The sequence below is a fragment of the Struthio camelus genome, chromosome 16 (genome assembly GCF_040807025.1).
Source record: "Struthio camelus isolate bStrCam1 chromosome 16, bStrCam1.hap1, whole genome shotgun sequence".
Taxonomy (NCBI): domain Eukaryota; kingdom Metazoa; phylum Chordata; class Aves; order Struthioniformes; family Struthionidae; genus Struthio; species Struthio camelus.
In genome coordinates this window covers 1,933,510-1,955,189 of record NC_090957.1, presented here as the reverse complement: position 1 = coordinate 1,955,189, position 21,680 = coordinate 1,933,510, and the positions used below count along the sequence as shown (strand labels likewise).

General features: G+C 63.8%; 4 protein-coding genes and 1 long non-coding RNA gene across 6 annotated transcripts; 3 read left to right on the top strand and 2 right to left on the bottom strand.

Annotated features, from left to right (window-relative positions):
* Positions 1-635: 635 nt before the first annotated feature.
* On the top strand, positions 636-5,118 carry TBCB (tubulin folding cofactor B). The gene is made up of 6 exons (XM_068910212.1): positions 636-869; positions 3,016-3,159; positions 3,839-3,935; positions 4,013-4,198; positions 4,295-4,367; positions 4,500-5,118. The coding sequence occupies exons 1-6, from the start codon at positions 705-707 to the stop codon at positions 4,615-4,617; spliced, it is 783 nt and encodes a 260-aa protein (XP_068766313.1). The 5' UTR covers positions 636-704; the 3' UTR covers positions 4,618-5,118.
* On the bottom strand, positions 876-1,784 carry LOC138061292 (uncharacterized; the record flags this gene model as incomplete). The annotated part of the gene is made up of 1 exon (XM_068910524.1): positions 876-1,784. A coding segment is annotated over one exon (909 nt), but the record flags the coding sequence as incomplete, so codon positions are not given.
* Positions 4,919-7,254, top strand: SDHAF1 (succinate dehydrogenase complex assembly factor 1). 2 transcript variants are annotated; one of them, XM_068910214.1, is made up of 2 exons: positions 4,919-5,052; positions 6,452-6,816. In XM_068910214.1, the coding sequence occupies exon 2, from the start codon at positions 6,493-6,495 to the stop codon at positions 6,814-6,816; it is 324 nt and encodes a 107-aa protein (XP_068766315.1). In that variant the 5' UTR covers positions 4,919-5,052; positions 6,452-6,492. The 2 variants fall into 2 exon arrangements, with proteins under 2 accessions (XP_068766315.1, XP_068766314.1); XM_068910213.1 differs by lacking the exon at positions 4,919-5,052 and adding an exon at positions 5,207-5,356 and having other exon boundaries at positions 6,452-7,254.
* LOC138061230 (uncharacterized) lies at positions 6,810-9,681 on the bottom strand. Its single transcript, XR_011134929.1, has 3 exons — positions 9,594-9,681; positions 7,578-7,761; positions 6,810-6,945 (listed from the first exon to the last, which is right to left on the bottom strand). It is a non-coding gene; the product is annotated as an uncharacterized lncRNA (long non-coding RNA).
* A 357-nt stretch (positions 9,682-10,038) lies between these two features.
* TMEM160 (transmembrane protein 160) lies at positions 10,039-16,318 on the top strand. Its single transcript, XM_068910557.1, has 4 exons — positions 10,039-10,222; positions 10,938-11,030; positions 14,021-14,287; positions 15,677-16,318. Exons 1-3 carry the CDS (start codon positions 10,039-10,041, stop codon positions 14,248-14,250), a joined length of 507 nt encoding a protein of 168 aa, XP_068766658.1. The 3' UTR covers positions 14,251-14,287; positions 15,677-16,318.
* The last annotated feature ends 5,362 nt before the right edge of the window (positions 16,319-21,680 follow it).

Genomic DNA, 21,680 nt, shown 5'->3' with positions numbered 1-21,680 from the left:
GGGCAGCGCACATCCACAGCGGGGTCTTCTGTGCACGGGGAAGGCTGGGGGGGTCCCGGATGCCTGGGCCCCCTTTACAGGGCCTTTGGGGGCGGGGGGGTCCCGGACGCTTGGGACCTTCAGATGCTCCTGGGAGACCTGGGTCCCCAGGACTCCTGGGCCCCTTGGACGCCTGGGTCCTCTACGCGTGGGGTGGGGTGAGCACCCGGACGCCTGGGACCCTCGGTTGCCTGGGTCCCGGGCACACGAGTGCAACGCCCGCGCCGATGTGCAACCCCCGTGCAGTTGTGCATCCCCCGTGCATTGCACGTGTGCAACCCCCATGCAGATGTGCAACCCCCGTGCATTGCACGTGTGCAGCCCCTAGGTGCACGCGCGCGCGCCCCCCCCTCCTTGCGCGCGCGCGTTGCGGCCCCGCGCGCCGCTCTGCCCACACCCGCGCTGCCGCCCTCGCCTTCAGCCCTCCGCCCCCCCCTTCCATCGCGCGCCGCTATTGGCCGCGCCGCCCGAATGCCCTCACCCCATTGGCCGAGCGCCCAGGCGGGCTGCGCGGAGGGCGGGGCAGGAGGCGCTCGATTGGCGGGCGGCGGCGGGCGGCGATTGGCGGGCGGCGGGCGGCGGCGGGCGGCGATTGGCCGGACGCGCGCAGGGGGGCGGGCCGAAGGTTCCAGAAGGAGCGGGCGGCGGCGCGGCGCGGCCGCACCATGAAGGCGGCGGCGGCCTCGGCCGGGCCGGGCCCGGCGGTACCGGTACCGGTACCGGTGGTGGGGGCGGCCGCTGCCGCCGTCTCGGTGGCGGTGAGCAGCAGCCTCAACTCCTTCCGCGCCCACAAGCGCTACAGTCGCGGCCTCACCATCGCCGAGTTCAAGGTACCGGCCGCCGCCCCGGCCCCGCCCCCAACCGGAACCGGAACCGGGACCGGGACCGACCCGGACCGGATCCCCCCGGCGGGGACCGGAACCGGGACCTGACCGGATCCCCCCGCCCGGGACCGGAACCGGGACCGACCCGGACCGGATCCCCCCGGCGGGGACCGGAACCGGGACCTGACCGGATTCCCCCGCCCGGAACCGGGACCGGACCGGGCTGGATCCCCGGGACCGAGACTGGCCTGGGCCGGATCCCCCCGACGGGGACCAGAACCGGGACCGGGCCGGGCTGGATCCCTCCGCCCAGAACCGGGACCGACCCAGACCGGATCCCCCCCGACGGGAACCGGGACTGAGCTGGATCCCCCCGCCCGAGACCAGGCCGGATCCCTGGGACCGAGACCGGACCGGACTGGATCCCCCCGGTGGGAACGGGAACCCGGACCGGGCCGGATCCCCCCACCCAGGACCGGGACCCGATCCCCGGGACTGGGCCTGGCCTGGACCGCTCCGCACTGGATCCCCCCAGCCCGAGAGCGACCCGAACCGGGACCAGGCCGGATGCCCGGGACCGAGACCGGCCTGAACTGGATTCCCCCAGCGGGGACCAGAACCAGAACTGGGACCGGGCTGGACTGCCCCCCCCCCGGGACCGAGACCGGCCCGGACTGGATTCCCCCGGCAGGGACCAGAACCGGGGCCAGGCCGGATCCCCCCACCCAGGACTGGGACTGGGACTGGGACTGGGACTGGCCTAGACCGGATTCCCCTATAGGGGACCAGAACCGGGACCAGGCTGGATCCCCCCACCCGGGGCTGGGACCGGCCTGGACCGGATTCCCCTATAGGGGACCAGAACCGGGACCGGGCCGGATCCCCCCACCCGGGACTGGGACTGGCCTGGACCGGATTCCCCTATAGGGGACCAGAACTGGGACCGGGCCGGATCCCCCCACCCGGGACCGGGACTGGCCTGGACCGGATTCCCCTATAGGGGACCAGAACCGGGACCGGGCCGGATCCCCCCACCCGGGACTGGGACTGGCCTGGACCGGATTCCCCTATAGGGGACCAGAACCAGGACCGGGCCGGATCCCCCCACCCGGGACTGGGACTGGCCTGGACCGGATTCCCCTATAGGGGACCAGAACCAGGACCGGGCCGGATCCCCCCACCCGGGACCGGGACCGGCCTGGACCGGATTCCCCTATAGGGGACCAGAACCGGGACCGGGCTGGATCCCCCCACCCGGGACCGAGACCGGCCTGGACCGGATTCCCCTATAGGGGACCAGAACCGGGACTGGACTGGATCCCCCCACCCAGGACTGAGACTGGCCTGGACCGGATTCCCCTATAGGGGACCAGAACCAGGACCGGGCTGGATCCCCCCACCCGGGACTGGGACCGGCCTGGACCGGATTCCCCTATAGGGGACCAGAACCGGGACCGGGCTGGATCCCCCCACCCGGGACCGAGACCGGCCTGGACTGGATTCTCCTAGTGGGGACCAGAACCGGGACCGGGCTGGATCCCCCACCCGGGACCGAGACCGGCCTGGACCGGATTCCCCTATAGGGGACCAGAACCGGGACCGGGCTGGATCCCCCACCCAGGACCGAGACCGGCCTGGACCGGATTCCCCTATAGGGGACCAGAACCGGGACCGGGCTGGATCCCCCACCCAGGACCGAGACCGGCCTGGACCGGATTCCCCTATAGGGGACCAGAACCGGGACTGGACTGGATCCCCCACCCGGGACCGAGACCGGCCTGGACCGGATTCCCCTATAGGGGACCAGAACTGGGACCGGACTGGATCCCCCCACCCGGGACCGAGACCGGCCTGGACCGGATTCTCCTAGTGGGGACCAGAACCGGGACTGGACTGGATCCCCCACCCAGGACCAAGACCGGCCTGGACCGGATTCTCCTAGTGGGGACCAGAACCGGGACCAGGCCGGATTTCCCCACCTGGGACCGAGACCGGCCTGGACCGGATTCCCCTATAGGGGACCAGAACCGGGACCGGGCCGGATTCCCCTATAGGGGACCAGAACCGGGACCGGGCCGGATCCCCCCCCCCCCGGGACCGAGAGCAGCCCGGAGCGAAGCGGGCTGACTCGCGGCACCCTCTGCCCCCGCAGTGCAAGCTGGAGCTGGTGGTGGGCAGCCCGGCCTCCTGCATGGACCTGGAGCTGTACAGCGCCGACGACCGGCTCCTGGCGCGCCTGGACCGCGACGAGGCCCTGCTGGGCTCCTACCCCGTCGACGACGGCTGCCGCGTGCACGTGGGTGCGGGGCAGCGGCCGGGCGGCGTACGGGGCTGGGGGGGGGGGTTTCGCGAAAGAGGGGGGCCCCCGTTTCGTCGCTCCTGCCCCCCAGAACGGGCTCGGAAGCGGCAGCTGGATCTGAGCTCTAGAGAGCACCCCATTTCGTCGCTCCTGCCCCCAAAACGGGGTCGGAAGCGGCAGCCGGATCCGAGCACCGGGCAGCGGCCGATTTCGTCGCTCCTGCCCCAAAACGGGGTCGGAAGCGGCAGCCGGATCCGGGCAGCGCCCGATTTTGCCACTCCTGCCCCAAAATGGTCTTGGAATCGGCAGCTGGATCTGAGCTCTGGGCAGTGCCCGATTCTGTTGCTCCTGCCCCCAAAACGGGGTCAGAAATGGCAGCTGGATCCGAGCCCCGGGCAGCACCCGATTTTGTTGCTCCTGCCCCAGAATGGTCTTGGAAGCGGCAGCAGGATCTGAGCGCTGGGCAGTGCCCAGTTTTGCCGCTCCTGCCCCAAAACGGGCTCGGAAACGGCAGCTAGACCTGTGCTCTGAGCAGCGGCCGATTTTGCCGCTCCTGCCCCAAAACGGGCTCGGAAGCAGCAACTGGATCCGAGCACCGGGGCAGCGGCCGATTTCGCCGCTCCCGCCCCGAACCGGGGCTCGGGGCTGGGGCTACGGCGGCGGCGCCTGCCCGCAGGTGATCGACGGCAGCGGCGCCCGCGTGGGCGAGTACGAGGACGTGTCGCGGGTGGAGAAGTACCGCATGCCCGAGAGCGAGTACGACAAGAGAGCGGGTAAGGAGGGGGCGGCGGCGGCGGGGGGGGGCCGAGGCGGCGGCGGCGGCGGCCCTGACGCGGCGCGGGCGCCGCAGAGTCGGCGCGCTCCTTCCTCAAGCGCAGGCAGCTGGGGCGCTACGCCGAGGCGGAGCGGCGCGGGGCCGAGCAGGAGCGGCGGCAGGCGGAGGAGCGCGAGCTGGCCGACGCCATCCCGCTGGGCGCCCGCTGCCGCGTGCGGGTGCCCGGGCAGCCCGCCAAGCTGGGCACCGTCATGTACGTCGGTGAGTGGCAGCCGGCGCCCCGCGTTTTCCCCGAATCGCCCGCTCCGCCTTCGGGCCGCTGACGCTCGGCGCTCTTCCTCCTCCTCCTCCTCGCAGGGCTGACGGATTTCAAGCCGGGCTACTGGGTCGGGGTGCGCTACGACGAGCCGCTCGGCAAGCACGACGGCAGGTAGGCGGGCGCCTGTCCCCTTCCCGCTCGGAGCGGTGACTACAGCCGGAGCCCCCGGTGCCCGCTGGTATTTTTTTTCCGCGCTCCGACGCTGTTTTTCCCCCCTCCACCCCTTTTCCCCGTCTTTGCCAGCGTCGCCGGCCGGAAGTACTTCGAGTGCCAGCCCAAGTACGGCGCCTTCGTCAAGCCGGCGAGCGTCACCGTGGGCGACTTCCCCGAGGAAGACTACGGCCTGGAGGACGAGATGTGAGCGAGGCCGGCGCTCCGCCGCCGCGAGGGACGCTGACCCGCCAACAGGCGGTTGTTTCGTTTCCTTTTGTTTCCTTTTTTTGTTTTTTGGAGGAAAACGCTGTTTTGGTTTTTTCCCCCCCCCCCTTTTTTTCCCGCTCCGGTCCAGAGCCGGCCGGCTCGCCGCAGCCTCGCGTGCCCGAATTTCCCGGCCGTGCCGGATCGTCCCTGCTGCCGGTCCCGTGTACAAAGCCGCTTCGTCCCCCCCCCAAACAGAAAATTCCCCATTGCGGCGGTTTTTGCCCCGTTTTCTCACCGCTGCTTTTTATTTCTTTCCTTTTTTTCCCCTCTTGTTGCCGTCGGCGATCGCTGCGCCGGGGGCCTCGCCGCCGCGCCGCTCTCCCGCCGTCCCGCGCCTCTTTTGGGGCCGAAAGCGGGAGGGTTGGGTTTGCTCCCGGTAAGTTATTGTTCGCTTTGTCCCGCCGCCGGGGCCCGTCCCTTAAATAAAGCCCCCGAGGGTGAAGCCGTCGCCGTGGCCACCGGGAAGGGGGTATTTTTGGGGGGGGGGGGGGGTTGGAGCGGCCCCCGGGAAGGAGCCGCCGCCGGTACCGGACCCCACGTGGTGGCAGCGCAGGGGTGGTGCCTCTGGGGGCGGGGCTTCCCCGCAGCCAATAGGCGGAGGCGCCGCCGCGCAGGGGGGCGTGCCCAGGTGGGCGGGGCCGGAAGGGGTGACGGCGTCGCGGGAAGGAGAGGCCGCGCGGGTGAGCGGGACGGGGAGACCCTACAATAACAACGCCGGGGGGGGGGAGCAACACAGCCCCAGGAGACCCTACAATAACAACGAGGTGGGGTGGGGGGGTGGAGACACGACCGCCCCGGGAGACCCTACACTAACAAGCGGGGTGGGTGGGAGAGAGACACCCCCCCCCCGGGAGACCCTACAATAACAACGAGGGGGGGATGGAGACACAATAACAACAGCAGGTGGAGACAAAACCAGCCCGGGAGACCCTGCAATAACAGCCTGGGGTGGAGGAACAACACAGCCCCAGGGGCTGTGACCCTACAATAACACACACACACACACACACACACACACACACACACACACACACACACACACACACACACACACACAGGGACCCTACAACCACCACCCCTCCCCAGGGCCACAACTCCACAACCCCTCCTCGGGGCTGCGACCCTACAACCACCAGCTCTGGGGCTGCAGCCCTGCAACAACGCTTGGGTTGCCACCCTACAACCACCCCTGGGTTCACAACCCTACAACCATCACTCCCAGGGCCACAGCCCTGCAACAACCCTTGGGCTGCGACTCTACAGCCACCACCCCCAGGGCTACAACCCTGCAACAACCCTTGGCCTGTGACCCTACAACCACCCCCGGGGCCACAGCCCTGCAACAACCCTTGGGCTGTGACTCTACAGCCACCACCCCCAGGGCCACAACCCTACAACCGCCATCCCCAGGGCTACAACCCTGCAACAACCCTTGGCCTGTGACCCTACAACCACCCCCGGGGCCACAGCCCTACAACAACCCTTGGGCTGCGACTCTACAGCCACCACCCCCAGGGCCACAACGGTACAACCACCACCCCCCAGGGCTGCAGGGCTGCAACCCTACAACCACCACCTCCAGGGCCACAACCCTACAACCACCCCCACCTCCCCGGGCCCACTGTCCGCCCTTGGCCGACTGTGCACCCCTAACAAAGCGCCTTTCCTTCACGTCCTGGGGGCACCGCAGCCAACACCCGGCAATTAACACCCCTGGCAATTAACACCCCCGCAGGGCTAACTGTCCCCCCTCCTTCCCCCCCCCCCAACCGCAGCCAGAGGCCGCTGGGGGCCGGATTCGCCCGTCCCCGGCGCCATGGCGGCCCGGAGCCGGCTGCAGAGGGAAGTGCTGAGCCTGTACCGGCAGCTGCTGCGCGCCGGCAAGGACAAGCCGGGCTCCGAGCAACGCATCCGAGAGGAGTTCCGCCGGCACGCCGGCACGCCGGCCGGCGACAGCCTGCGCCTCGAGTTCCTGCTGCGGCGCGGCCGGCGGCAGCTGGAGCAGCTGCGCGCCGCCAGCACCAAGCGGCTGAGCGCCTTCGGCCGGGCGGCGGCGGGCGCCGAGCCGAGGCTGCGGGCCGCTCCGGAGGAGAAACAAGCGCTAAAAAGAGGGCGGCCGGGAGACGGTGGCTCCTCCTAAAGGATCGCGGGTGCCGGAGGTGGGATCTGCTCGTTTCCGCCGCTGGGGATTATCGGGGGTTCGGGCCGGTTTGGCGGTTTGTTCCCGTCGCGTTGTGCGCGTTTTGGGGGGAACCAGCTCCGGTCCGTCCTGAAATGAGGAGGAGGAGGAGGGGGGAAAAAAGGAACGCGTCGCCTTCAAAAGGCTGTTTTCCGGTGACGGACGGAGTTTGTTCGCCGTTCCTGACGGAGACACCGCAGCGACTCGCGCCGTTCTCGCAGCAGCGTCACCCGCCCAAAAAAACGTTTTCCTCCTCAAACGGCACCCGGTTGCAATGCGGGGCGGGACGGCAGAGTTCGGCGAAAACTGGCCACCCGGGAGGGTTTGGTGCCGTTCCCGCTCGCGCCCCGGGCTGGCGTTTTATTGCATTTCTAATAAAGGCGAGTTTTAAAGTGGAGAAAAACAGGTTTTTGGGGGGTTTTTTGGGCAGCATGGCAGCAGCATCCTGCTCGACCGCCCGAAAAGTCGTAAAAACCCCAAAGCGCCTTCCCTTGGGGGGACGAGGCCAAAGCGGAGCCCAAACTGTTCTTTGTGCCACGCTCGGGGTAACGAGCGTGCCCGGAGCTGCCTGATTACGGCTGCGGTTTTTGCCCGGTTTGCGTTTGGCCGCGCTGCTGCTTTGGGGCAAACAGGGCACAATCGGTATCCTTTTAGCAGCGCCCTTTTCTTTTATTTTTTTAATGATTCTTTTGCCAAAAAGGCTGCGGAAAGTGCTTCTTTACCTGGCTAGCGTGCTTGTTCGCTGTGCAAGTCCAACGCCTAGCACGACACAACTTCAGGCTTTACACTAATCCAAGCAGTGACCGTATTGACATCAGTAGGTTTCAGGGTTAACAGCACACAGCAGTAAACGGTGCTGCGCGGCTTCAGGCTGCTGGCAGGTCCAGCAGAGGATGTCACCGAGGGCTGGAAATTTAATACGGAAAGTACTATTTTGGCTTTGAGGCCGGAAAGCCACGCCGCTACGAGGAGAGGCCCAAGGAGCCCGACCGGAGCCCTCGCCTACAGCGACGCCACGTTTGATTTGGGGGGGGGTTATTTTTTGGTTCCCCCCCTCTTGGTCTGAAGGCCCGGGAGGGGGAGGGGGGTCACGTTTTCACGCGCCAGGTCGCTCGTCTGGGCTCCTCGCTGCCTTGGCTGGCTATGGCCCCCCCTCAAACACCCCTTCCTGCCCCCTAAATACCCCCTTGTGCCCCCCCACCTCAAATACCCCTTCCTGCCCCCCCAATACCCTTTCCTGCTCCTCCTCGCCTCAAATACCCCCTGTGCCCTCCCCAATACCCCTTCCTGCCCCCTCAAATACCCCTTCGTGTCCCCCAGGACCCATTCCTGCCCCCCAAACACCCCCTTGTGCCCCCCTCACCTGCCCCCCTGCCTCAAATACCCCTCCCTGCCCCCCCAAATACCCCCTTGTCCCCCCTCACCTGCCCCCCGCTTGAAATACCCCTCCCTGCCCCCCAAATACCCCCTTGTCCCCCCTCACCTGCCCCCTGCTTCAAATATCCCTCCCTGCCCCCCAAATACCCCCTTGTCCCCCCTCACCTGCCCCCCTGCCTCAAATACCCCTCCCTGCCCCCCAAATACCCCCTTGTCCCCCCTCACCTGCCCCCCTGCCTCAAATACCCCTCCCTGCCCCCCCAAATACCCCCTTGTCCCCCCTCACCTGTCCCCCTGCCTCAAATACCCCTCCCTGCCCCCCAAATACCCCCTTGTCCCCCCTCACCTGTCCCCCTGCCTCAAATACCCCTCCCTGCCCCCCAAATACCCCCTTGTCCCCCCTCACCTGCCCCCCTGCCTCAAATACCCCTCCCTGCCCCCCAAATACCCCCTTGTCCCCCCTCACCTGCCCCCCTGCCTCAAATACCCCTCCCTGCCCCCCAAATACCCCCTTGTCCCCCCTCACCTGCCCCTCTGCCTCAAATACCCCTCCCTGCCCCCCAAATACCCCCTTGTCCCCCCTCACCTGCCCCCCTGCCTCAAATACCCCTCCCTGCCCCCCCAAATACCCCCTTGTCCTCCCTCACCTGCCCCCTGCTTCAAATATCCCTCCCTGCCCCCCAAATACCCCCTTGTCCCCCCTCACCTGCCCCCCTGCCTCAAATACCCCTCCCTGCCCCCCAAATACCCCCTTGTCCCCCCTCACCTGCCCCCTGCCTCAAATACCCCTCCCTGCCCCCCAAATACCCCCTTGTCCCCCCTCACCTGCCCCTCTGCCTCAAATACCCCTCCCTGCCCCCCAAATACCCCCTTGTCCCCCCTCACCTGCCCCCCTGCCTCAAATACCCCTCCCTGCCCCCCAAATACCCCCTTGTCCTCCCTCACCTGCCCCCTGCTTCAAATATCCCTCCCTGCCCCCCAAATACCCTTGTCCTCCCTCACCTGCCCCCTGCTTCAAATATCCCTCCCTGCCCCCCAAATACCCCCTTGTCCCCCCTCACCTGCCCCCCTGCCTCAAATACCCCTCCCTGCCCCCCCAAATACCCCCTTGTCCCCCCTCACCTGCCCCCCTGCCTCAAATACCCCTCCCTGCCCCCCCAAATACCCCCTTGTCCCCCCTCACCTGCCCCCTGCCTCAAATACCCCTCCCTGCCCCCCAAATACCCCCTTGTCCCCCCTCACCTGCCCCCTGCTTCAAATATCCCTCCCTGCCCCCCAAATACCCCCTTGTCCCCCCTCACCTGCCCCCCTGCCTCAAATACCCCTCCCTGCCCCCCAAATACCCCCTTGTCCCCCCTCACCTGCCCCCCCGCTCCCTTCCCAGCCCCCCGGCAGCCCCCGGCCCGGCCTCGCTGAGGGGCTGAGGGGAGCCACCTCCCGCCAACGGCCGCCCGCGCCCCGCCCTCCCGGCGTGCCCCGCGCCCCGCCAACCAGCCAATAGCGAGGCGGCACCGCCCTCCTTCCGCCCCTCTGTGGGCGGGGCGAGAGGCGGGGCGGCGGAAGGGGTGGGGAGGGTGTGCGGTGGACAGCGGGCGCGGCCAATCGCCGGAGCGCTCTCCGCGCGGTGGGCGGGGCGGCGCTGACGGACAGCTGGCGCCGCCTACGGGCTCCGCGGGCTCGGAGGCGGGGCGCGGGAGAGTGGCGGCGGCGGTGACCAATGGGAGCGCGGCGGCCCTCCTTTTTCCCCCCCCATCATCCCCCCCCCCCCCACTCCGGCCTCCCGCCGCCGGGCCGGCAGAGGCGGCCATGGGCTGGTGGGGCCGCGCCGTGGGGCGGGCGGCGGCGGCGGGGCTGGTGCGGGGCGCGGCGGGGCGGCGGCCCGGCCGGGGGCCTGGCTACAGCCTGGGGCGCGGCTCGGCCGCGCCGCCGCCCGCCGCCAGCGAGCTGGAGAAGGCGGACGCCTGGCTGCTGCGCAAGGCGCACGAGGGCGGTGCGTGCGGACGGGGGGGGCGGGGCGTGGGGCCCGGGGGGCGGGGACACGGCGGAGGGGCGGGGCTCGCGGTCTAGGGGCGGGGCCGGCCCTTCGCGGAGAGGGGGGAAGGGGCGGGGCGAGGGGCCCGGGGCTGGCAGCGCGCGGACACGGGGAGGGGCGGGGCGAGGGGTTGAGGGCGGGGCCAGCAGCGAGCAGGCACGGGGAAGGGGCGGGGGCGGGGTCCGAAGTGCATGGGCATGGGGAAGGGGCGGGGCTCGGGACCCGGGGGCGGGGTCAGTAATGTACAGACACGGGGAAGGGGCGGGGTCCGGGTCCGAAGTGCATGGGCATGGGGGGGAAGGGGCGGGGCTCGCGCCCCGGGGGCGGGGCCAGTAGCGGACAGACGCAAGGAAGGGGCGGGGCCAACAGTGCACAGGCACAGGGAAGGGGCGGGGCCCGGGGGCGGGGCCCGCATTGTATGGATAGGTGAGGGGCGGGGCTTGGGGCGGGGCCAGCCGTGCACAGACACGGGGAAGGGGCGGGGCCGGGGAGGCAGAGACGGGGCCGGCAAGGGGGTGGGGCTCTCGGCCCGGAGGGGCGGGGCCTGGAGGGCGAGGGGCGGGGCGGAGGGCACCTGGAGGGGTCACTGCAGGGCGGGGGGGAGGGGCAGTGTGGGAGAGGAGCCCCAAAACCCCCAGAATTCCCCCCATTTCGGCCCCCCCCCCCCGGCCAGGTTTCCTCGCCTGGTTCCGCAACGGCCTCCTGGCCACCGGCATCGGCGTCATCGCCTACGTGCAGAGCGACACCGGCCGCGACGCCGCCTACGGTGAGCCCCCCCCCGAGACCCCCGGCCCGAGACCTCCCCGACCCCCCTGAGACCCCCCCGAGACCCCCCAACCCCCCTCCACCCCTCTGACCCCCCCGAGCCCCCCCAACCCCCCCTCCACCCCTCTGACCCCCCCGAGCCCCCCCGAGACCCCCCAACCCCCCCTCCACCCCTCTGACCTCCCCGAGACCCTCCCCGAGACCCCCCAACCCCCCCTCCATCCCTCTGACCCCCCGAGACCCCCCCAACCCCCCTTCCACCCCTCTGACCCCCCCGAGACCCCCCAACCCCCCCTCCATCCCTCTGACCCCCGAGACCCCCCCAACCCCCCCTCTGACCCCTCCGAGACCCCCCAACCCCTCCTCCACTCCTCTGACCCCCCCGAGACCCCCTGGCCCCCCTGAGACCCCCCAAACCCCCCTCCACCCCCCTGAGACCCCCCGAGACCCCCCCAAACCCCCCTCCACCCCTCCGACCACCCCGAGACCCCCCGGCCCCCCCTCCACCCCTCTGACCCCCCCGAGACCCCTGGCCCCCAACCCCCGAGACCCCCGTGAGACCCCCCAACCCCCTCCTCCGACCCCCCCGAGACCCCCGGCCCCTCCTCCACCCCTCAGACCCCCCCGAGACCCCCGGCCCCCAACCCCTGAGACCCCCCCAACCCCCCCTCCGACCCCCCCGAGACTCCCCAACCCCTCCTCCACCCCTCTGACCCCCCTGAGACCCCCCCCGAGACCCCCCCAACCCCCCCGAGGCCCCCTCGTCCCCCTGAAACCCACCCCTGACCCCCCAAAGTCCCCCGAACCCCCTCCACTCCCCATGACCCCCGAGCCCCCTCCACCCCCGTGACCCCCCGTGACCCCCTGACCCCCCGAATCCCCCCAAACCCCCTCCACCCCCTGTGACCCGCCACCCCCCAAATCCCCCCTGAACCCCCCATGACCCCCGACCCTCCCCAAATCCCCCCTGAACCCCCTCCGCCCCCCCAAACCCCCACCTCCCCCACTCCCCCCCAATCCCCCCACATCCCTCTGCCCCCCAAGGCCCCCCCAAAACTCCCCAAACGCCTTCAGATTCCCCCAAATCCCCCCAACCCCCCCTGAAGCCCCCCCCATCCCAGGGGCCAGGCCCTGCTGCCATTTTGTGCCCCCATTTTACCTCCTTCCGCCATTTTGTGCCCCCATTTTCCGTCTTCCACCATTTCGCGCCACCATTTCATCTCTTTCCGCCATTTTGTACCCTAAATTTTCCCCGTTCCGCCATTTCATGCCGCCATTTCACTTCCTTCCGCCATTTTGTACCCCAAATTTTCCCTTCCTTCCACCATTTCGCACCACCGTTTCCCCTCCTTCCACCGTTTCGTGCCCCCGTTTCCCCTCCTTCCGCCATTTTGTACCCCAAATTTTCCCCCTTCCACCATTTCTTGTCGCCATTTCCCCTCCTTCCGCCATTTCCCCTCCTTCCGCCATTTCGTGCCACCGTTTCCCCTCCTTCCACCATTTCGTGCCCCCGTTTCCCCTCCTTCCCCCATTTCCCCTCCTTCCGCCATTTCGTGCCCCCGTTTCCCCTCCTTCCGCCATTTCGTGCCCCCGTTTCCCCTCCTTCCCCCATTTCCCCTCCTTCCGCCATTTCGTGCCACCGTTTCCCCTCCTTCCGCCATTTCGTGCCCCCGTTTCCCCTCCTTCCCCCTATTTCCTCCTTCTGCCATTTCTTGTCGTCATTTCACCTCCTTCCGCCATTTTGTACCCCAAATTTTCCCCCTTCCGCCATTTCTTGTCGCCATTTCGCCTCCTTCCGCCATTTCTTGTCGCCATTTCACTTCCTTCCGCCATTTTGTACCCCAAATTTTCCCCCTTCCGCCATTTCTTGTCGCCATTTCACCTCCTTCTGCCATTTCTTGTCGCCATTTCACCTCCTTCCGCCATTTCCCCTCCTTCCGCCATTTCGTGCCGCCGTTTCCCCTCCTTCCGCCATTTCGTGCCGCCGTTTCCCCTCCTTCCGCCATTTCGTGCCGCCGTTTCGCCTCCTTCCGCCATTTTGTACCCCAAATTTTCCCCCTTCCGCCATTTCTTGTCGCCATTTCCCCTCCTTCCGCCATTTCGTGCCCCCGTTTCCCCTCCTTCCGCCATTTTGTACCCCAAATTTTCCCCCTTCCACCATTTCTTGTCGCCATTTCACCTCCTTCTGCCATTTCGTGCTGCCGTTTCACCTCCTTCCGCCATTTTGTACCCCAAATTTTCCCCCTTCCGCCATTTCTTGTTGCCATTTCCCCTCCTTCCGCCATTTCGTGCCCCCATTTCCCCTCCTTCCGCCATTTTGTACCCCAAATTTTCCCCCTTCCGCCATTTCGTGCCCCCGTTTCCCCTCCTTCCGCCATTTCGTGCCCCCGTTTCCCCTCCTTCCGCCATTTCGTGCCCCCGTTTCCCCTCCTTCCGCCATTTCGTGCCCCCGTTTCCCCTCCTTCCGCCATTTCGTGCCCCCGTTTCCCCTCCTTCCGCCATTTCGTGCCCCCGTTTCCCCTCCTTCCGCCATTTCGTGCCCCCGTTTCCCCTCCTTCCGCCATTTCGTGCCCCCGTTTCCCCTCCTTCCGCCATTTCGTGCCCCCGTTTCCCCTCCTTCCGCCATTTCGTGCCCCCGTTTCCCCTCCTTCCGCCATTTCGTGCCCCCGTTTCCCCTCCTTCCGCCATTTCGTGCCGCCGTTTCCCCTCCTTCCGCCATTTCGTGCCGCCGTTTCCCCTCCTTCTGCCATTTCGTGCCGCCGTTTCCCCTCCTTCTGCCATTTTGTACCCCAAATTTTCCCCCTTCCGCCATTTCTTGTCACCGTTTCACGTCCTTCCGCCGCGTCATGCTGCCATTTCATCTCCTTCCACCGTTTCGTGCCGCCGTTTCACCCCCTTCCGCCATTTTGTACCACCATTTCCCCTCCTTCCGCCCTATCGCCCCCGGCCCGGCGCCGTCTCACCCCGCTCGCCCTTCCCGCCGGGCCGCAGGCTTCTTCATCCTGGGGGGCGCCTGCGTGGCGCAGGGCAGCGCCTCGTCCCTGCTGAGCCTGCTGCGCCTGCGCCGCGCCATGATGCTGCCGGCGGCGGCGGCGGCCGCCCGGGCCCTGGCCCTGGCCCTGCCGGCCCTGCTGTGGCTCTGCGCCCTCTCCCTCTACGTGGGCCGCCTCGAGGTGGAGCTGGTGGCCGAGGAGCGCCCCGACGGCCGCCCCGGGCCCTGACGCCGCCAACGGACGCCGCCGCCGCCATCTCGCCCAGGTGGGCAGACGGTTTGCAAGCAGCGATTTTTTTTGTTTGTTTGTTTGTTTGTTTGCCAACGCCATGGTTTTGCGAAAACCGCCGTTTGCAAGCGCCCCTTTTTTTTTGCAAAAGGTGCTGTTTGCGAACGCCGCGTTTTCCAAGTGCCGCGTTCGGGAAAAGCTCCCATTTGCACACGCCGCTTTTTCACAAAAGCCGCTTTTTCCAAATGGCGTGTTTCGCAAAAGCTGCGTTTTGTGAACACGGAGTTTTTGCAAAAGTCGCGGTTTTGCAAACATCGGCTTTTTGCAAAAACTGCCTCTTGTAAATGCTGCGGTTTGCCTACGCCGCGTTTTTGCAAAAGCCACGTTTTGCAAATGTCACGTTTTTGCAAAAGCTGCATTTTGTGAACACGGAGTTTTTGCAAAAGCCACATTTTCCCAAGTGCCACATTTGGGAAAAGCTCCATTTTGCACATGCCGCCTTTTCACAAAAGTCACTTTTTCCAAATGCCGTTTTGCAAAAGCTGCGTTTTTGTGAACATGGAGCTTTTGCAAAAGTTGCGGGTTTGCAAGCACCAGGTTTTTGCAAAAATCGTGTTTTGCAAACGCTGCGGTTTGTGAACGCTGCGTTTTTGCAAAAGCCGCGTTTTGCAGATGCTGTGTTTTTTGTAAAAGCCACGTTTTCCAAGTGCTGCGTTTGGGAAAAGCTCCGTTTTGCACATGCCACGTTTTTGCAAAAGCCGCTTTTTCCAAATGCCGTGTTTTGCAAAAGCTGCGTTTTGTGAATACTGAGTTTTTGCAAAGGCCGCGGGTTTGCAAATACCGGCTTTTTGCAAAAACCGCCTTTTGCAAACGCTGTGGTTTGCAAACGCCGCGTTTTTGCAGAAGCCACATTTTGCGATCGCCGCGTTTTTGCAAAAGCTGTTTTTCTCCAAATGCCGTGTTTCGCAAAAGCTGCGTTTTGTGAAGACCGAGTTTTTGCAAAAGCCGTAAGTTTGCAAACACTGACTTTTTTGCAAAAAAAAAAAACCACGTGTTTCGCAAAAGCCGCGTTTCGTGAGCGCTGGGTAGGCACAAATGCCATGTCGTGCCCAAGCCACGTGTTGCGAATGCCACGTTTTCGCGCACGTTGCGTCCCGCACACGCTGCGTTTTACGACTGCCGCTTTTATTTTATTTTTTTGCAAAAGCCACGTTTTGCAAATGCTGCAGTTTGCGAACGCCGCGTTTTTTTATGACTGCTGCTTTTTTGGCAAACGCCCCGTTTTGGCGAAAGCGGCCTTTTTTTCCCCCTTTTTTGCAGGGCTGCAAAAGCCGCCGCGAGCTGCCCGAAAGCCGTTGGGAAACCCTCCGCCTTTCGCTTCAGCAGCTCCATTCCTGCTTTTCCTTCTTTTTTACCAAAAAAACAGGTTTTGGGCCAAAGGAAAACAAACCACGTGTCACGTATTTAATTCCGCCGGAGACCGGCGTGATCTTCCGGCAGGAGACGGACCGCCAAGCTGCGCCGCCGGGACGGATGTTCCCCCTTCGCCGCCGGCCAGAAAGGAGCTCGCGGGCGAGGAAAAAAACGCTGCCGTTTTGGGGTGAAAACGTCGCGTTTTGGGGGGGGTGGGGTAAAGACATGCGGTAACGCTTCGCAAAAATAAAAACTCTGTTCCCCAAACCCTCCTCGTTCGGCCCCGATCCCGGCAGAGGTTTTTTTTTTTTTTTTTTTTAATCCTGCAAAGAAACGGAGAGAAAGCAAAAACCAACCCGGCCGGCAGCGCGGGAACGAGTCGCTGGCGAGCCGAAATTGCCCTCGTTCTGCCCCAAAACGGAGGTGAGGCCGGGAGGGAAAAGGCGTCGCCGTTTTTTGGGGTTTTTTGGATGTTTTTCCATTAACATCCCACGCCTCGAAATGACGCAAACCCCCCACAGTCTGCGACAGGGTCCCGGGGGGGGGGGGTCCTCCAGCCTTTTTGGGGGTTCCCAGAGGGGTCTCCAGCCTTTTTCTTGGGGGGTTCCCCAGCCCTTTTGGGGGGATCCTGGGGGTCTCCAGTGGTTTTTGGGGGTCCCCAGTTCTGCTTGAGGGGGTCTTGGGGGTCTCCAGTCTTTTTTGGGGGTCCCCAGCCCTTTCTGCGGGTCTTGGGGGTCTCCAGACTTTTTTAGGGTTCCCGGGGGGGGTTCCTGGGGTTCTCAAGCATTTTTGGGAGGGGTCTCTGGCCCTTTTGGGAGGGGATCCTGGGGGGTCTCTGGCCTTTTTTAGGGGTCCCCGGCCCTGCTTGGGGGGGATCCTGCAGGTCTCCAGCATTTTTTGGGGGTCTTGGGGGCCCTGCTTGGGGGGATGCTGGGGGTCTCCAGCATTTTTGGGGGATCCCCGGACCTGCTCGAGGGTGTCCTGGGGCTCTCCAGCGTTTTTTGGGGGTCCCTAGTTCTGCTCAAGGGGGTCCTGGGGGTCTCCAGTCTTTTTGGGGGGTCTCCAGCCCTGCTTGTGGGGATCCTGGGGGTCTCCAGACTTCTTTAGGGTTCCCGGGGGGGTTCCTGGGGTTCTCCAGCCTTTTTGGGAGGGGTCTCTGGCCCTTTTGGGGGGGTTCTGGTGGAGGGGTCTCTGGCCTTTTTTGGGGGTCCCCGGCCCTGCTTGGGAGGGGATCCTACGGGTCTCCAGTGTTTTTTGGGGGTCTTCAGCCCTGCTTGGGGGAGTCCTGGGGGGGTCTCTGGCCTTTTTTGGGGGTCTCCAGCCCTGCTTGGGGGGGGATGCTGGGGGCGGTCTCCAGCGCTTTTTAGGGGTCCGCAGCCCTTTCTGCGGGGTTTTGGGGGTCTCCAGCATTTTTTAGGGGTCCCAAGGGGGGATCCGGGGGGTTCTCCAGTCTTTTTGGGAGGGGCCTCTGGCCATTTTGGGAGGGGTCCCCAGCATTTTTGGGGGGTCTCAGGCCCTGCTTGGGGGGGATCTTGGGGGGGGTCTCCAGTGTTTTTTGGGGGGCCCCAGCTCTGATTGGGGGGATCCTGGGAGTCCCCAGCCCTGTTTGGGGGGGATTCTGGGGGGGGGAGCCGGTTCGGGGGGGGGGGAGGAGGGAGCCGGAGGGGGATGTTTTGGGGCTAAATCCCCTTGAAGGGGAACATTTGGGGCCCAAACCCCGTTAAGAAGAACATTTTGGGGCCAGACTCTGTTAGTAGGAACATTTGGGGACCAGCCCCTCTTAGGAAGAACATTTAGCAGCAGACCCCGTTAGCGGGAAGATTTGGGGGCCAGACCCCGTTAGTAAGAACCTTTTTGGGGCCCGACCCCATTAGTGGGAACATTTGGGGGCCAGACCCCGTTAATAAGAACATTTGAGGCCAGACCCTGTTAGTGGGAACATTTAGCACCAGACCCCCCCCCCCCCTTTAGTGGGACCGTTTGGGGGCCAGACCCTCTTAGGAAGAACATTTGGGGGCCAGACCCCATTAGTGGGAACATTTGGGGGCCAGACCCCGTTAGTAAGAACCTTTTTGGGGCCAGGCCCCGTTAGTGGGACGATTTGGGGGCCAGACCCCTTTAGTGAGAACATTTAGGGCCAGTCCCCCCATTTAGTGGGAACATTTAAGGGCCAGACCCTCTTAGGAAGAACATTTCGGGGCCAGACCCTGTTAGTAAGAAGATTTGGGGACCAGACCCTGCTGGTGGGAACATTTGGGGGCCAGACCCCATTAGCGGGAACATTTGGGGGCCAGACCCCGTTAGTAAGACCATTTCAGGGCCAGACCCTTTTAGTGAGAACATTTAGGGCCAGTCCCCCCCATTAGTGGGAACGTTTGGGGGCCAGACCCCCTTAGTGAGACCATTTAGTACGAGACCCCCCCCATTAGTGGGAACATTTGGGGGCCAGACCCTGTTAGTAAGAACATTTCGGGACCCGTTGCTGCTAGTGGGAACATTTGGGGGTGAGACCCTCTTAGGAAGAACATTTTGGGGCCAGACCCCTATAGTGGGAACATTTAGGGCCAGACCCTGCTGGTGGGACTATTTAGGGGCCAGACCCCATTAGTGGGAACATTTGGGGGCCAGACCCCTATAAGGGGAACATTTGGGGGCCAGACCCTGTTAGTAAGAACCTTTTTGGGGCCAGCCCCTGCTAGTGGGACGATTTGGGGGCCAGACCCTTTTAGTGAGAACATTTAGGGCCAGTCCCCCCCATTAGTGGGAACATTTGGGGGCCAGACCCCGTTAGTAAGAACCTTTTTGGGGCCAGCCCCCGTTAGTGGGACGATTTGGGGGCCAGACCCCTTTAGTGAGACCATTTAGTATGAGATCCCCCCATTAGTGGGAACATTTGGGGGCCAGACCCTGTTAGTAAGAACATTTCGGGACCCGCTGCTGCTAGTGGGAACATTTGGGGGTGAGACCCTCTTAGGAAGAACATTTTGGGGCCAGACCCCTATAGTGGGAACATTTAGGGCCAGACCCTGCTGGTGGGACTATTTAGGGGCCAGACCCCATTAGTGGGAACATTTGGGGGCCAGACCCCTATAAGGGGAACATTTGGGGGCCAGACCCTGTTAGTAAGAACCTTTTTGGGGCCAGCCCCTGCTAGTGGGACGATTTGGGGGCCAGACCCTTTTAGTGAGAACATTTAGGGCCAGTCCCCCCCATTAGTGGGAACATTTGGGGGCCAGACCCCGTTAGTAAGAACCTTTTTGGGGCCAGCCCCCGTTAGTGGGACGATTTGGGGGCCAGACCCCTTTAGTGAGACCATTTAGTATGAGATCCCCCCATTAGTGGGAACATTTGGGGGCCAGACCCTGTTAGTAAGAACATTTCGGGACCCGCTGCTGCTAGTGGGAACATTTGGGGGTGAGACCCTCTTAGGAAGAACATTTTGGGGCCAGACCCCTATAGTGGGAACATTTAGGGCCAGACCCTGCTGGTGGGACTATTTAGGGGCCAGACCCCATTAGTGGGAACATTTGGGGGCCAGACCCCTATAAGGGGAACATTTGGGGGCCAGACCCTGTTAGTAAGAACCTTTTTGGGGCCAGCCCCTGCTAGTGGGACGATTTGGGGGCCAGACCCTTTTAGTGAGAACATTTAGGGCCAGTCCCCCCCATTAGTGGGAACATTTGGGGGCCAGACCCCGTTAGTAAGAACCTTTTTGGGGCCAGCCCCCGTTAGTGGGACGATTTGGGGGCCAGACCCCTTTAGTGAGACCATTTAGTATGAGATCCCCCCATTAGTGGGAACATTTGGGGGCCAGACCCTGTTAGTAAGAACATTTCGGGACCCGCTGCTGCTAGTGGGAACATTTGGGGGTGAGACCCTCTTAGGAAGAACATTTTGGGGCCAGACCCCTATAGTGGGAACATTTAGGGCCAGACCCTGCTGGTGGGACTATTTAGGGGCCAGACCCCATTAGTGGGAACATTTGGGGGCCAGACCCCTATAAGGGGAACATTTGGGGGCCAGACCCTGTTAGTAAGAACCTTTTTGGGGCCAGCCCCTGTTAGTGGGACGATTTGGGGGCCAGACCCTTTTAGTGAGAACATTTAGGGCCAGTCCCCCCCATTAGTGGGAACATTTGGGGGCCAGACCCCGTTAGTAAGAACATTTCGGGACCCGCTGCTGCTAGTGGGAACATTTGGGGGTGAGACCCTCTTAGGAAGAACATTTTGGGGCCAGACCCCTATAGTGGGAACATTTAGGGCCAGTCCCCCCCGTTTAGTGGGAACATTTGGGGGCCAGACCCCGTTAGTAAGAACCTTTTTGGGGCCAGGCCCCGTTAGTGGGAACACTTGGGGGGCCAGACCCGTCCCCCCCCCCATTATCATTATCATGCCTTTTTTTTTTTTTTTTTTTTACAAGATCGATTTATTAACTATGATACATATCACGTAAGGCCTTTCAGTTTTTACACCATTCCCATTGAGACAATTACAATACTCTGTAGCAAATACATGATTTTTTTGTGTGTGTGTGGGTTTTTTTTTCGTTTTTGTGTCTGTTTTTTGTTTTTTTTGTTTTTTTTTTTGTTTTTTCCTCCTTTTCTCGTCTCTTTTCGACTCAGCAGCCGAAGGCCGGCGGGGGGGGGGAAGCACACCCCCCCCCCGCCCCGAGCCGTCACCGTTTCCATGCACTACTCGGATCGGCCCCGGCAAATACCACAAAGTGTTAAAAAACGTCCGTAAAAGAAGCATAAAAGGGGAAAAGTCTATCACCAAGAACTAAAGGGTGGAGGTGGTTTAGGCCCCTAAAATACAAAGAAAGAACCGTTATGCTTTTTTTTTTGTCTTTTTTTTTTTTTTTAACATACAGATGTCGCTTTTTCCTGCTCCCCCCCACCTCCCCCCCCCAAAAAAAACCCCCCTTCCTCCCTTTCGCCTACCGCCTCCGCCGAGCTCGGTTTTAACCAGCCGAAAACACCCAAGTACCGGAGAAAGAAGCCGGGGGGGGGGGGGGAGGCAGCGCTAAATCCGACTTTGCCAGGACGAGTTTATTCCCGCGCGGGGTTCGGCACGGCTTTCTACGGGCGGGTGCTGGTGCTGCTGGTGGTGGTGGTGGTGGTGGGGTCTCCCGTCGCTTTTCGCCTGTACGCGGGAGGGAAAACAAACCAGGTGAAGCTTTTTTTTCCCCCTCCTTTCCGCAGTCAGCTCCGGGGCCGGTACGACGTTCCTAGTGCGTTCGGGGTTTTACATCCCCCAAAAAAAAGAGAGGGGGGGGGTTAAAACTGGGAAAAACTAAGAGCGATTACCCAGGGAGTAGGGATGGGAGGGGAACCCCCCCCCCCCCCAAAAAAAGACCCCAAACTGGGGAGTTTTTTGGGGAGGGGGGGCCAGGCAGCGCCGCGGGCCAGACGGAGCGAGGCGGAGGGGGAAACGGCGGGCGCCGAGAAAACCGGCCGGAAGGAGAAAAATAATAATAATTAAAACCAAAAGAAAAAAAAAGAGCGGAGTCCAGGCAGGGGCAAAAAAAACCTCCCGGCTGAGCCGCCGGCCGCATCCGAGCCCGGAAAAGGGGGTTTTTAGGGTTTTTTTTCCCCCACTTCTTTAAGGATAATTTGTTGCCCGTCTCCCTCCAGGGTTTCGCTCCGGCCCCGGAGGCCCGAATCTCCGCTGGGAAGCGCCGAGAGCCGCGTCGGGCCTCAGCGCCGCGGAAAGGCAGCGGCGGCCTCGAGCCCGGCTCCGATTTAGTGTTGTTGGTTGTTTTTTTTTTTTTTTGTCAGATTAAAAAAAAAAAAAAGATATTTACAGAAACCGTCGGTTTCGAAGCAGAACAGAAAAACGCGGAGGAACGGGGCGGGAAGCCGCTTCCGAGCTCGGCCGCGGGGAGGCCGCCGGGTTTTTCATCTCAGTACATAAATATCCCATTTTTCCTCGGCCGGGGGGACGCGGTCGGCGGCCGCCCGGCTTTTCGGGGGCCGTTCGACGGGCGGCGAAACGGCAGCTCCCGTTTTGTTGTTGTTG

Coding starts and splice junctions, on each gene's coding strand:
- TMEM160 (XM_068910557.1), top strand. CDS start 10,039: ATGGGCTGGTGGGGCCGCGCCGTGGGGCGGGCGGCGGCGGCGGGGCTG. Junction 10,223..10,937: donor GCGCAAGGCGCACGAGGGCG/GTGCGTGCGGAC, acceptor CCCCCCGGCCAG/GTTTCCTCGCCTGGTTCCGC. Junction 11,031..14,020: donor CGGCCGCGACGCCGCCTACG/GTGAGCCCCCCC, acceptor GCCGGGCCGCAG/GCTTCTTCATCCTGGGGGGC.
- TBCB (XM_068910212.1), top strand. CDS start 705: ATGAAGGCGGCGGCGGCCTCGGCCGGGCCGGGCCCGGCGGTACCGGTA. Junction 3,936..4,012: donor CGAGTACGACAAGAGAGCGG/GTAAGGAGGGGG, acceptor CGGGCGCCGCAG/AGTCGGCGCGCTCCTTCCTC. Junction 4,368..4,499: donor CTCGGCAAGCACGACGGCAG/GTAGGCGGGCGC, acceptor CGTCTTTGCCAG/CGTCGCCGGCCGGAAGTACT.
- SDHAF1 (XM_068910213.1), top strand. CDS start 6,493: ATGGCGGCCCGGAGCCGGCTGCAGAGGGAAGTGCTGAGCCTGTACCGG.